General features: G+C 34.2%; 3 protein-coding genes across 3 annotated transcripts; all 3 read right to left on the bottom strand.

The window, feature by feature from the left end:
* Window positions 1-209: 209 nt before the first annotated feature.
* On the bottom strand, window positions 210-2633 carry LOC141607211 (bifunctional phosphatase IMPL2, chloroplastic-like). The gene is made up of 2 exons (XM_074426571.1): window positions 1733-2633; window positions 210-438 (listed from the first exon to the last, which is right to left on the bottom strand). Exons 1-2 carry the CDS (start codon window positions 2374-2376, stop codon window positions 210-212), a joined length of 873 nt encoding a protein of 290 aa, XP_074282672.1. The 5' UTR covers window positions 2377-2633.
* Window positions 2634-3683: 1050 nt separating this feature from the next.
* LOC141607210 (ferredoxin--NADP reductase, root isozyme 2, chloroplastic-like) lies at window positions 3684-3992 on the bottom strand. The gene has a single exon (XM_074426569.1). It carries the CDS (start codon window positions 3990-3992, stop codon window positions 3684-3686), a length of 309 nt encoding a protein of 102 aa, XP_074282670.1.
* Window positions 3993-10261: 6269 nt separating this feature from the next.
* On the bottom strand, window positions 10262-13969 carry LOC141605271 (ferredoxin--NADP reductase, root isozyme, chloroplastic-like). Its single transcript, XM_074423971.1, has 5 exons — window positions 13691-13969; window positions 13013-13069; window positions 11757-12086; window positions 11036-11255; window positions 10262-10910 (listed from the first exon to the last, which is right to left on the bottom strand). Exons 1-5 carry the CDS (start codon window positions 13712-13714, stop codon window positions 10411-10413), a joined length of 1131 nt encoding a protein of 376 aa, XP_074280072.1. The 5' UTR covers window positions 13715-13969; the 3' UTR covers window positions 10262-10410.
* Window positions 13970-14709: the final 740 nt, after the last annotated feature.

The raw sequence follows: 14709 nt of genomic DNA, 5'->3' as shown, positions 1-14709 counted from the left end.
GTAAAAATTTAAAAAACTTCATTCTTCTAAATTATCAATACAAACATAATTGTTTCTACAATTCTGTAGTTAATAAACTACAGAGTAGGCGAGTATCAATTATGTGAAAATAAGTTCACCAATGCCTTTAATTTTTTTTTTTTAAAAGTAAGAAAACTAGATTAATCATCTAGGACCAACCTATCACCATTGCCTTGAATTGGTCCTAATCACGCATTTAAATAATCCAAGGCGGATTTATGAACTCGTTCATCACCAGCAGCAATGATACGATAATAAGACGGGGCTTCAAACAGCGGTGAAGCTTCCCAGTAAAGCTTTTCGCCCTTCCAATCAGTTATCACACCACCAGCGCCTTCAATAATCGGAATAAAAGCAAGAAAATCATACGGACCAAGGAACGATTGTATAATAAGATCATTAAGGCCATTTTTTCCGCTTTTTAATTGAATCGAATCAATCGAATGAATGGAATGAATCGAATCGAATCGAAATGAATCGAATCAATGGAAGGAATGAATCAATCAATCGAAATGGATTTGAGTGATCAATCGAATCAATAGATTTGAATGAATCGAATCAATCAATCAATGAATAAAAAGTGAATTGAAATTTAATCAATCGAAATAATCATATTAATATTAATAATAATAATATTTAATATTATTGTTATTATCAACTGTACTAATAATAATATTCATAGTATAATACTATTTATACTAAAATTAATATTTTTAAGAAAAAAAATTATAATATTATACTCCTAATAGGTAATTTGTTGTCTATTTCATTTTGGGGTTCATTCAATTATGGTCCTTTCTATTTTAAGAATGAACTTGATGAGCAATTTGATCATTCACACTCAATTTGGTCCGCTTGTCATTTATAATTGGCCCCTCCTCTTTCCTTGGTCTTTGTGCCAAAAACCAAAGGACAACAATTGACCGGGATAGAGGGAGGAGTATATGAATAATCATAAATTATAATAATGAAAAAATAGTAATTTTTTACTAATAATATTCTTAATAACAATAATAAATAATAATGTCAATATTAATAATGATATTAGTAAAAATAATTGTTTCGAATAAAAACACTCAAGTAAGCGTTGCTCGAATCAGGGTCGGGTCAAGCGTTGCCCCATCAATAATATTAATAATAAATGTTATTAATTTTAATAATAATACCAATAATTATAACAACCACAACAACAACAATACTAATAATAATAATAATAACAATAATAATAATAAATAATATTATTATTAACATTAATACATTATTATTCATTTTAACAACAACAACAACAACAACAACAACAACAACATTATTATTCATTTTAATAATAATATTCATAATAATAATAATAATAATAATAAATAAATTATTAATAACATTATTATTAAATATAATAATAATAATAATAATAATAATAATAATAAAAAATAATATTAAAAAATAGTATTATTGATAACAAAATTAATAATAACTATTAAATTTAAGATGAGTAAAGTGAAATAAATGAAATTTGAATGAATGGAATGGAATCAATCAATCAATCGAATCGAATGGAGTGAAGTGAGTTTAATCGAATCGAATGAAATGGAGAATCGAATCAATCGAATCAATCGAATGGAGTGAATCGAATCAATCGAAATTAATCGAATCGAATCGAATCGAAAGTAATCGAATCAAGTAAATTTGGAAATAAGCGAAAAAAGCAGGCCTAAACCCGGAAGCCAATAGACCGTAAGTTAGACACTCGGCCCCATATAAAGGCTCTTGAACCTTGTCTGTGACGCGAGTAAATGCTTTGTATTCTTCGTCACTGAAATGCAACGGACTACAAGAGTACAATGTTGCCCTCGACAATTCTTCACAGGTTCGCGTATGTGTATTGACTCCGTTCAGGGTTGTTATTCTTCCTTGAACGCCAACCCATCGGTCCTTTAATATCGGCTGATCGATAATCCCGATAATTGGCTTACTTTTGTAAAGAAGAGCTACGAGTGTGCCGAATAAAGGTAACCCGTTCTTGAAGCTTGTGGTTCCGTCGATTGGATCAATGACCCATACAAAGTCTGCTAATTTGTTTTTAGACATTACCCAACCGCTTTCCTCGCCGTAAATAACATGGTCTGGAAAGCGGTCCAATAAGATTGAAACGATGGCATCCTCGGCAGCTACGTCGGCTGCTGTGACTTGCTCAGTGATACATCCATTCTCGTCGCGTTTATCCATTGTTTTCATCGCTTGGGGGTTTCGGTAGTACTTCTTGATTATCTCGCCGGCCGCGTCGACGGCTTGGTTGGCCACCGCAACGAACTCATCCAGTAGTTGTTCATCAACTTCGTCAACATTGCTAGGTGAAGCCATCGAAGACAAAGGGAACGGGGGTTTGTTAATTTCTTTTTCTTGGTTTAGGGCTTCTTTTGTGTAGAGATAGATTAATATATCGACTTATTAATTGTTGATAGGTTACAAATTTACTGTGTGTGTAGATATAGGCATAGAGTAACTTGGAGAATTACTAGGATTAGGATTTAGGGAAGTGATAGGATTAGGAAATACGATAAGAGCCCATATATTTAGGAATTATATTTTATATCTCTTGCTCCGTTATATTTTACACCCTCCAATTTTCTATTATCTTCCCTCTTTTCTTTTTCACACAAGTTTGATTATCTTCTCTCTTTCCTTTTTTTTTTTTTTGATAAGTTTCATTCATTTTTTTATTAATTTCCCTCTCCTAAAAAATCAACAACTTCCATTACTTTATCTATTCTTTATTCATTATTCATTCTTTATTATTTTCTCTCCCTATAAATTTCACAACTTACAATACTTTATTCTACTTAATTTTTTTGTGCCCAAAAGAAAGGGGAAGATAAAAGAAAATTGAAGGGAGTATAAGATTATTGGTTGGCTTACCCATATACGTATTTTGTAAGTTACAAGAATAAGCTCACTACTATCTAGTATGTTTTATAGACTTCGAGTCTGTCACCTCCGGGTAGCTTACCTGATATACGTGATTTGCAGGTTATCATGTATATGGTATACCCAATGGTTTACCTAGTGCCGCCAAAAATAGCGGCTGTGGATTTCCTCGCAAAAAATTGGAAAAAAAAAACCTAATTTATTGTTTAGTTGACCTCTGGATTACAATTTCATAGGAACATCCAATTCATGGGAAAAATTCCCGCCTAAAATTCATGTGAATTTGGCACACACTTCTACGCGCAAAAACAAACATGGCATCAAAACCATAATCTGCAGGATCTTCTTCTTCGACTGTGTCTGCATACCATTATAAGACATACTTTTCCTTGCTCCAAACAATTGGACTGAAAAACTGTGAATCTCAACAATTAGGCAACCACGCTTAAACATCATACTCAAATTATATGATCATCAAATAAACATATCAGGAGTTAGAATTAAGAAAAGAAAAGAAGCTAATTGATCAAGTCAATAACTTTATTTAATTCATCAAATCCCAAATACACAAATTTTGGGAATCTTAGCATTCAAATGAATGAAAATGGGCAAAGCTTCGAAAACCATAGTATAGCCGCCTTCCTACAAGAATACCGGAACAAGTAGTATCAATATACCTCTACATGCCACTGCTTGTTCTTCTTCAACTGAGAAAGTTTCACGTCCCAGCTCTCGCCTCTCTCCTAAGCAACTCTCTTCAGGGTATCTTGAATCCCGGGCATCATTCCTTTCAGCCCACAGAAGTAAATGTGAGCCCCATTGTCGAGCAGCTTAAAGATTTCATCACTATACTCCTCGATCTTGTCCTGAACATAAATTTTTCTGCCTTTCTTGTTGTTTTGCTCTCTGCTAAGAGCCTTGTCATAACGGAAATTTTCCGGGTGGTCTTGTAAATATTTAGTGAATTCTTCGTCGTATAAAAGACTGTCATTATTGGCCACCCCGAGGAAAAGCCAAGCAAGGCCTTTGAACTTGTATGTGGGAACTTGCATTATCTGCATTTGGCTCTTCTCAGAGACATGGCTCACGAGGCGGTAAGTCGAGACAAATTTTGGATAGAAGAGACAGAGAAGTCGACGTGAAGGAAAATGGGAAAGAAAACATTGATAGCTGTTTTCTCAATTATGAAAACCATTTTGTTCATATGTTACGTATAATTTTAAATTGATAAAACTACATATTATAATACAAATTAATATTTTTTTTTTGATAAAATTGCTTATATTCAAGCAACAGTTGAAATTAAATGACAGATAGTCTGCTTTTTTTTAGTCTCTTTTTCTGGTGTCTTTGGAAAGTGTACTATACTAATTTACCACTATTCCAATGAGAGAAGTTAAAAAGGTAGACAGAGTATCATTATTAATGAAAGTAATGTAATGGATCAAATTGCCCTTTTTAAATGTGGAGAATAAACCAATCGTCAAATCTCACCGTTACTTTTTTTTAAGAGGAAACAATTCTTTTACTAAACCCTACCTACCCCACCCACCCACCATTACTTTTTTTAAGAGGAAACAATTCTTTTACTAAATCCTACCTACCCCACCCAGCTACCTGCTTATTTGCTACCATCCAAAACACTCGCGCCCTCCTCTTTCATCTTCCCTCCAAGCCTCCATCCCCTTCAACCACAAAGCTCACCATACATGTTCTTCTCTGGCGATCCAAGCTATATGCGACAAGGTTTGTTTATTGGTCAGAGATTTAAATATTTGAACATGCTAAGCAAGTAAACAGAACATAGACAACGAACTTGAAATCTCACTGTGAATTAAAAGAGCAACACACCATGCAACATTACAATGATTTAAGTCAGTGATCGAATAAAAGTACAAATAATTAATAGTTTCCCATCAGACATACAAGCAAACTAAGCTGCCAACTAAGCTACTGCATAAATAGTTTAAATACTAACATACATTTATACTACAAGAGATGGAGTTGGCTTCTTGGCTTCTCACATGTAGGCTGAAAAAGTTCACTCCAATAATGAGCGGTGTTCCTTAGATGTACTGCAACTTCTTCTTCTAGATAAGAAAAATCAGGAAATGTGGCAGAAGGTGTAGAGTCCGAGTTCAATAGATATTGTTGAGCCCGAATGGAAAAAATATTACCGTCAGCTCCATAAGCATAGATTGTAGGGGCGCTCCCAAATTTCAAACTCTGAAACATGTCATATACCTTCCTGCTATGCTCATACGGAATCGAAATCCAAGAATTATCCGGGGCTTCAACTTCCTTATCATCTATGCAAAGAAATACCAACTGAAGGTTTGACCGGAATAATCTCTTCATCGCGGCACACCACTCGGCCAAATGATGCTCCCACACAAGTTCCCTGGATGAACATCCTATGTAAAGGAATACATACCGACCATGAAGATCCAAACCACGCGGAAGCATAAAACTTACTTCTCCTATGGTAACAGAGCGCAACTTTCCCACGATGCTGTTATATAGCAATTTCTTAGAAAAAGGAAAAGTCTGATCAACGTAATGAATAGAAAGCTCGGCACCATGGAGATCCACAAACCAAGACCGAAAACAATCATCTGGTCAAATGTGCGACGACCACTGTAACGCCATAAGAATCGACTCATACGACATTCCAGTATTCTAAATTTGTTGCCGTGAGTCTGAAATATATCAAACCTCCTCATTTTCTCCCTACAAGTATTCCGAATGAACTCCCTATATTCCAGGTCAGCGTGAAGGGGAAAGATAAGGACAAGCTCAACCTCCTCGTGATAACGAGCCCACATTGAAAGGAGTTGTGCAAATAAAGTGGCATCGTTGAACAAGTACAACCAGACATATCTTTTCCTAATTTTGTATAAAGGCATTTGGCTGGCTGAAATCAAACAATCGGGCACCGATAATACATCACAGGTAGTGGTGCATAATATATCATTGAGTGACACAACTCCGTGGGGTATGTTATCCATTAAACAGCTTAGAAGATTGAATTGTTCATGGGCGAAAGGATAACACTTGGCACCATAATCCCTGAATTTTAAGAGATCATTATGCAAAACCTCCCCGTCTGGAGATAAGAATAAGCATCTATTATGATAAGAGTCATATATGCCCATAGCTTGTAGGAGTTTCTTTGAACATGTAATATCAAAAATAGGAACTCCAAGACACGGGAAAGCGGAGAAGAAATTGCTGAGACAACTTTCAATTACCCGATCTTGTTTAAATTCAGGGAAATCAGGCCTCATTTGTGTGACCAACACAAACTCAAAGTCATTTATTTCTTTACTCTTGAGTTCATCGTAGGTTTCGATTACGTCTTTGCATAAATGAGCCATAAAAGATTGTTTGGGCATTGGTATATAAAACCCAATAATAACAATATATTTTCCAGCGAGATCATGCACAAATATTTTGTCTCCATTATTGCGGATCAAGAAATTTCGGGTAGGGGTGAAGAGTGAACACAAATCAAAATTAATACCAATTTTTATTTCCTCGTCTTCGTTACTAAACTCATAAGGGGCATAACCAATTTCTTTCAATTCATCGTCTACTTTCATAGGAGAAGGAAAATAAGGAAAATGATCGTCCATCTCTAACCTGTTTATACAAAAACGGTCAATAAAAAAAATCTATCAATAAAATTCGAAATGATGCGATTAAACAACCAACCAATAAAGGGATTAAAATAAAATAAAATTACTACAATTGTCTTGAGCAAAAAGAGCAGATTCTAAGCAAATACTTTGTAAATATATACATATATGTGTGGAGGAGTAAAAGCACACCGTAGCTAGATGGAATATGAATACAAAATTGAAGAACAAAATTAGTTTTTACCTCAATGAATGTATAGGATTATGATTTAGGAAAGTGATAGGATTAGGAAATACGATAGCCCATATATTTAGAAATTATATTTTATATCTCCTGCTCCGTTATATTTTATAAGATTACTAGTTTAGGACCCGTGTAAAGTTGCACGAGCGTGTATAGATTATATACTTGAAATTTTTCGTAAATTCTTAGATTTACAACATTGTTTTGGTTTCTTATTTGAGATAATAAATTTCTCATATGTTACATGGAAGTTATATACTTGACAGTTATAATTACAAATACAATACTTCTATAACAGTATAATCTACATATTTAAATTATAGTATTAATTTATTGTTACATATAAAATGTATTTATTGTTACATATATGGCCACAATTTACTAAACTTTTGCCACGGTTTATCACGAATATTGCTACATTTGTTAGTGTTTTTGCAAAGATTATTGTTTTCTATTTTTTTTCCCCCATTTTTTATTATTATGCTCTCTCCGTCTCGTTTTTTTATATGCTTTTTATTGTTATTTCAATAAAAGCACTCTCATAAGAATTGACAATGTAATATTACATAAAGTTTATAAAATGTCCGACTCAACAACAAAACTTCAAAGCAGTGAAAATGGACAATATATATGGCTCAAAGCTAATATTCAAAATGACATAAGACGGTTAACAAAAATTACCCTTCTGAAACATGTCACCACCAGAGACCAACATTGTCATATAGGAAATTATTAACATCATAAGTCAAGATACCAAATTTTTCAATGTCATAACAACCTATATATAACAAATTATATTAGATCCAATTTTGTATTTCACAAAACCATACAATATTTTCCTTTAACACGCTCCATATATATTCGAGTACATCACATAAGGGATACGTTTTTCACAACTTAAAGATCGAGGATGGACAAAACTTTATAAATCTTATCTATGTAAATATGTAATAGATGGAACATTAATCTACTTCCTCCACATATTGTCGAATTGTACATAAATGATAATACAACATTCGAAGATATCTAATGTTTAACATTATATTAACCATGTTGTTAGTAAACACACCAACAAATAAAGGTCGATATAAATCATCATTTAAGCACATTAAACAACATTTTATATAGTTAGTATGATGAATGAATCAATAAAAGTCGATTTATAAGAACTCTCACATATAATTAGTGACGCCAACACATAATTAATTATTCTCACACATCATTAATGAGAATTGCACGGGTATGTATTTAGGTTGGTATGAATGTTTTTTTGATGAAATTTTTTATTTGCGTTTCTATTATAATAATCTAATCGTTCTAACTTCGTGATCTACATGATTAATGTTTACACTTCTTGTTTAAATACGTGTTCAAATGTAATAGTTTAAGCAGAAATAACTACTATACTATTGTAAATACAATTAGCAAAGATGGGTTAAGCACATTTTTTAGTGGAACGTGACTACTATAAATACAATTAGCAAAGATGAAATAACGTAATATACTATTGTAAATACAAATGCAACGGTTTAAGCAGAAATGCAATGGTTTAAGCACGTTTTTTAGTGGAACTGACTGTCTTTTTTCTTTTGCCGTTTTCGCCCGTAACTGATTAGGCATTAGGGTAAGAGCGTTGGCATATGATGAATTAGGATCAGTAGAAACATTAATTGGCGATATTGTGATGTTTATCTTTTCAGGTACGTTTCTTCTTCAACGGGATGAGGTATGAGAAACTGAAATTTTGACAATCGGTAATGAGGTATTTTAAAATTTTATCCCGCGCAAATGAAAAGGTATATATTTTGTTTGCAAATATGTAATATATGTTTTTAAAATCTTAATAAAATACAAGACAAAAGTACCATTCGTAATGTCAGAGAGCGGTTCTCAGAGATTTGACATTGATTATTGGGTATTGTCTCTAATCACCAAGCTTCTATGTGGATTAGATCATCTATATTTGTCATGCATAAAGTCGTAGAAAAATTATGACATACGATATTTGAGAGTAATGTTTCTGCAAATAATCACTGAAATAGTCGTAAATTCTCGATTTGAAAGCATTAGCCTACATGAAAATTGAACCCGTGCAATTGGACCCATAGTGCTGGCCCAAATAACTAATCCGTTTTTTCTATTTGACCCAATACACTAATTGGCCCAATTAATAAAAAAAACCTAATAACCTATATATACACACCCTCACCCTGAAACCTTAATTTTAAACCTCACTCTTACAATCCGCCTCCCTATTCTCTCTCTTTCTCACACTCTCTAATCTCCGACGCCACCGTCATACTCACTTACATCAACTCTCTCATCGTCGATCTTGTTCAACATTTGATGGCCAATCTCTCATGAAATCACTCTTCCTCTCATCAGTCGCATCAAATCCGATAATGTCAACAATGTCAAGGTTGCTTGGATTAATAATTTAGTTTCGAAAGTATGTTATGTTAACTTTTAATCCATATTTTCTTTATTCATGTCTGAAATTTTGTCATGAGTGAATTAATTTTTGGATTTCTTTAATATTGGACATATTTTCAATATGGTGGTATAAATAAGTGTAAAATAAATTTTATATATTGGGCTATTTAGTTAGTGGGCCTATTTTTAAGGAATCCTAAAATCTATGTTAAATGTGGAGTGAAGTTTTGGAGGGAAAAAAATATGTTATGGTTGTTGTTTTATTATTTTATATAGATTGATTGGCTTACCGATATACGTATTTTGTAAGTTACAAGAATAAGCTCACTACTATCTATGTTTTATAGACTTCGAGTCTGTCACCTCCGGGTGGCTTACCTGGTATACATGATTTGCAGGTTATCACGTATACGGTACACCCGATGGATTACCTAGTGCCGTCAAAAATAGCGGCTGTGGATTTCCTCGCAAAAAAAATGGAAAAAAAACCCTAATTTATTGTTTAGTTGACCTCTGGATTACAATTTCATAGGAACATCCAATTCATGGGCAAAATTCCCGCCTAAAATTCATGTGAATTTGGCACACACTTCTACGCGCAAAAACAAACATGGCGACTTTTCCCACAAATACTACTATACAACCAATTGTATACTAAGCATTGTACAACTCTATACATTAATCCGAGCTTATGTGTAATTTTTCTGAGTTTTGTAAGAGTTTATTTTTTGTATGTTTAAGTGTGTGAGTTCAAATACTTTACAGCATAGCTCAGATTCTTTTAAACAAAATTCGAAAACTTTAGTATACAGATCGGATTCTACATCATACAACTGCATACAACAGGTTATATAATCTACTCATTAGACTTTTCCTTGCTCCAAACAATTGGACTGAAAAACTGTGAATCTCAACAATTAGGCAACCACGCTTAAACATCATACTCAAATTATATGATCATCAAAAACATATCAGGAGCTAGAATTAAGAAAAGAAAAGAAGCTAATTGATCAAGTCAATAACTTTATTTAATTCATCAAATCCCAATTACACAAATTTTGGGAAGTTTAGCATTCAAATGAATGAAAATGGGCAGAGCTTCGAAAGCCATAGTATAGCCGCCTTCCTACAAGAATAACCAGAACAAGTAGAGTATCAATATACCTCTACATGCCACTGCTTGTTCTTCTTCAACTGAGAAAGTTTCACGTCCCAGCTCTCGCCTCTCTCCTCAGCAACTCTCTTCAGGGTTTCTTGAATCCCGGGCATCATTCCTTTCAGCCCACAGAAGTAAATGTGGGCCCCATTGTCGAGCAGCTTAAAGATTTCATCGCTGTACTCCTCGATCTTGTCTTGAACATACATTTTTCCGCCTTTCTTGTTGTTTTGCTCCCTGCTAAGAGCCTTGTCATAACGGAAATTTTCCGGGTGGTCTTGTAAATATTTAGTGAATTCTTCGTCGTATAAAAGACTGTCATTATTGGCCACCCCGAGGAAAAGCCAAGCAAGGCCTTTAAACTTGTATGTGGGAACGTTTTCCATGAACATGCGCCGGAGATAGCCTCTGTATGGAGCAACGCCCGTTCCTGTTGCTATCATTATGTGGGTGGCTGCTGGATCCTCTTCAGGCAAAAGCATTACCTTGCCGGAAGGACCTGTAAAAATATCACTTCTCATTAATTGCTGAAACTTTGTAAGGATACTGGGAAAAATCGACAAAGAAAATCACAAATAACAATAGCGGCATTCAAGAATTTGTGCACAGTTAGGTGCAGCTTACCTGCAATTTGGACCTTGTCTCCAGGCTTGGCATTGCAGAGGAAATTGCTGCATATACCGTTCTTTGAAGGATCTTCTTTGCCAGTCTCAGGATCATAGTAGACAGCGCGACGAACACACAAACTTGCAGTTTTTCCATCAAAATTGTCTCCATACCTTGTAGAGGCAATGGAATAAAGACGCACATTGTGAGGATTTCCAGGCTTTTTGGGATTCTCGCCCTGTTTGATCAAAATCGAGGTCATTTAACTGATAGTGATAAACTGATAACCAAGAAGACCATGTTTGATGTCTCTAAAGATAGATGAGTACAACATAGCAACAACGATAAAAGAACACTCAGTGACGCACGCTAAAAAAACATCTGATCCAAGAAAAACCCTTACCGGACACCGAATCAGACCCAAATAGAGTGACACGAAAATGAACCGAACCGAATTGAACCAGTAACAAAGTGGTTTGAACTTTATTTGACCCGAAACTGACCCAATTCAAAACCACGTACCCAAAAAAGACATGATCCAAAATGACCAAGGTTGGCTCGAGATGACTAATTTAAATTACGCCAATGTTTATCTACGTAACAAATGACACAAACCCTAATAAACATGATATCCAACCCCATGTATATTACATACCCTATACCCGAATTGGCCATGGAGAAAGGTTGCACTACCTATAACTAAAATTGAATAATAATAATCGGAAACTGAAAGACCTACCGGAGGGATAACACCATAACTCTGTCCTTCCCAGTAGGGAACATTACCATCATGATCTATCACAATATGGCATGTTTCTCCAGGAGCCTTTGGACCCACAATCCTGTCAACAGAAACAATGGTTGCAGTGTATGGTTCCTTAGCCTTGTACAGGTGCATGGGAGGTTCTTTAGTCTCTTCAAGATGTAGTGGCGTAACTGCAACTTTAGGTGTGGCAGTTTGCTGCACAGACATGCATACTACCGACTGATTTCTCAGTCTTGAGTTCTTTCTCAGATCTACTGTGTAGGCCGCTGCCCATGATTTGCTTCCAAAACTAACATTTGAAGTCTGCAGAGGAGGCTACATGTTACACATCTTGTTTGTTTGAGCAATGTTTATAAATTACAAGTATAAGATAGGATCATGGTTTCGAATACCGGTGGCGACACCGTATTGCCACAAAGTTATCAAGATTTTGAAGGTGATCAGCGGCCGCATTTTTGAGACAGCACAAGTCGCATTAGTTTTCAGATCAAGTCTCAAACCATGATTTAATCCATGGCTAGGATAAACTAGGACGAACTTATAAGCTTAATTGTAAGTCATACAACCGAAAAGCAATACAATGTAATTTACAGTCAGCCATTTTATACACTATAACCCTCCTATTATGACTCGAATTCATCCAACTCCAACGTATACCAAGGTGGAAGTTTCATATCATCAAATGGCTACATGCTTCAAAAGCTACATACTTATGTAGGGCAGGTTTACATAAGCATTATTTCGAAATTGCAGACAAAATGCACAATAAGGACAATGTTCTTTAATAGGGTTATTCAGGTTAACAAGCGGTTTTACATGTCTTTGTGTAAAACCCACAGACAGAGACTTTACAGAAAGACAAAATGCACAAAAGAGAAAAGAGTTTGGTAATGGAACATTGATTTAAACACTGAAAATGATAGCCTATGATAACACCATCAAAACAAGCATATCCCAAATTATGCAAATACAAACTTATAGGCCAACTTTCAGGTTGTCGAATTGACATTTTCGTATCTATCAGTAGTTTAGGTGAGCCAATTGTCCATGAAGAATATATATGTAGCAAGGAGGTTAATAATAACTGAAATTAATAATTAAGCTGTCATAGCAATTTGTATCAGATGATTAAATCACATTCAAGAGAAGCCCAATCAACAAGACACAATAATCAATATTCTGAGTGATAACCAAGAAGAACAATTTAAACCCCGAAACCGATTCCATACCTTATAAGTAGATCCTTTCACAAAGTAATCATTTGTCACAGGAGCAGCAACAGAAATCTATACACAGATAACAAAGTATAAGACATCTGTATCAAGCTAATGATATATGATACATTGATAAAAAAAATCATAAGCTAAATCATCTTGATCAAGCTAATTATGTCTTGGTAAAACAATTGGTAATAATTCATAGGAAAACAAAAACCCCAAAAAAAGGGTTTTGACTTTTTTTTTTTTTTTTTTTTGTGAAATAAACCCCACAAAAAGGACAAACAATTGTGAAAAATTACAATCAATTGAAAGGAACCCCAAAACCAGATTGGATTCTAGGAACAATCCAAGTAAAAAAAATTGAAACTTATGATTTTCTACTAAAATTCTCATGCATTTATCAAGCAAATTTTGTTCAAAATATCAATCAACTAACAAAAATTGAAATTTTATGATCACCCCACGAAGATTCTCATTCATTTATCAAGAAAGTTTTGATGAACTGCTCCCTCCGTCTCGATAATCTGTTTAACTTTGTGTTAATTAAAATACCCCTTACAAAGATTAAAAAACCGTAAACAAATGATTGAGACGAAAGGAGTACCAAAGACTGAAACTTTCTGAAAACCCATTAAAAGTTTCCACCATTTGTGCATGAAAACGCTATGAAAGAGTAAAAGCACTAACCTTAGCAATGGCGGAATGAGCCATGAACAAACAAACACAGAAAGATTAGAGATTAAAGAGAGACTACAAGGTAGATTTAGAGAGAGAAAGAGAGAGTGCAGCAAATAGTGCGGATTTAACAAGAGAAGAGGGAGCCTTTGGAAGAAGCAAAGGGCAGATTAATGGGTGCAGAGTTGTAGCAATAGTACTCTAGTGTGTTATTCTTGTTTTGCTTCTCTACTTGTTTATGTTCTTCCCCTCTGGTCTAGTCTCTGCATCTCTCTTTTCACTGTCTTTCCTGATTATAATAATGTTGGTTCATATGATTAGTGACCAATTCTGTAGGGCAAGTGGCCAATTGAGCCTATTTTGGCCAATGAGCCTAATTTTGAGGTCTTCATCACTTAGCTTAATGAATCTACTAAGGGCCAATTTTATGTCATTAACTGATTGGTCATCTAATTTTGTTGATTTTTTTTGCTAATTTTGTTGATTGTTTTGCTAATTTTATTAAATTTTATGTCATTACTTGATTGGTGATCAAATAAGCTTATTTCATCAAAGTCCAGTTATTTAACCAAAATTTCAGCTAACTTAATTTTGTGTAAGTGTATGTATAATAAGCTTATTTTATCATTTTACTAAATATCAGCAAACTTTTCAGTTCGTTTTGAGCAAACAGAGTAGATTAGAGTTTATATTTTAGGAAAAGTATAAGGATCGGTTTGTTCCTTTTTCTGACTGAATTCACTAGTACAAGAAACTGGAAACTTTCAATGAACTTGGGCATTGTTAAAATTACACAAATAGGTGAAGAATATTGTCAATAATTTTTCCTAATTATGATCCTCTCCATTTCTTTCCCTCTCCATTTTCTTCCATTACCTTTCAATAGCCTAGATTTTATCCCGAAACAATCCAGCAATAAACTATTTAGTGAGGTGGATAGTAAACAATGATTTTATATTGTTGTATTAGAGAAAATGGAAGGAAATGAAGAGGATACATGCTCGATCATTCCATACCTTGGAATGCAGATT

The sequence above is a fragment of the Silene latifolia genome, chromosome 10 (assembly GCF_048544455.1).
Source record: "Silene latifolia isolate original U9 population chromosome 10, ASM4854445v1, whole genome shotgun sequence".
Taxonomy (NCBI): Eukaryota; Viridiplantae; Streptophyta; class Magnoliopsida; order Caryophyllales; family Caryophyllaceae; genus Silene; species Silene latifolia.
The sequence above is the reverse complement of the archived record's forward strand: the minus strand, read 5'-3'. Positions and strand labels throughout refer to the sequence as shown.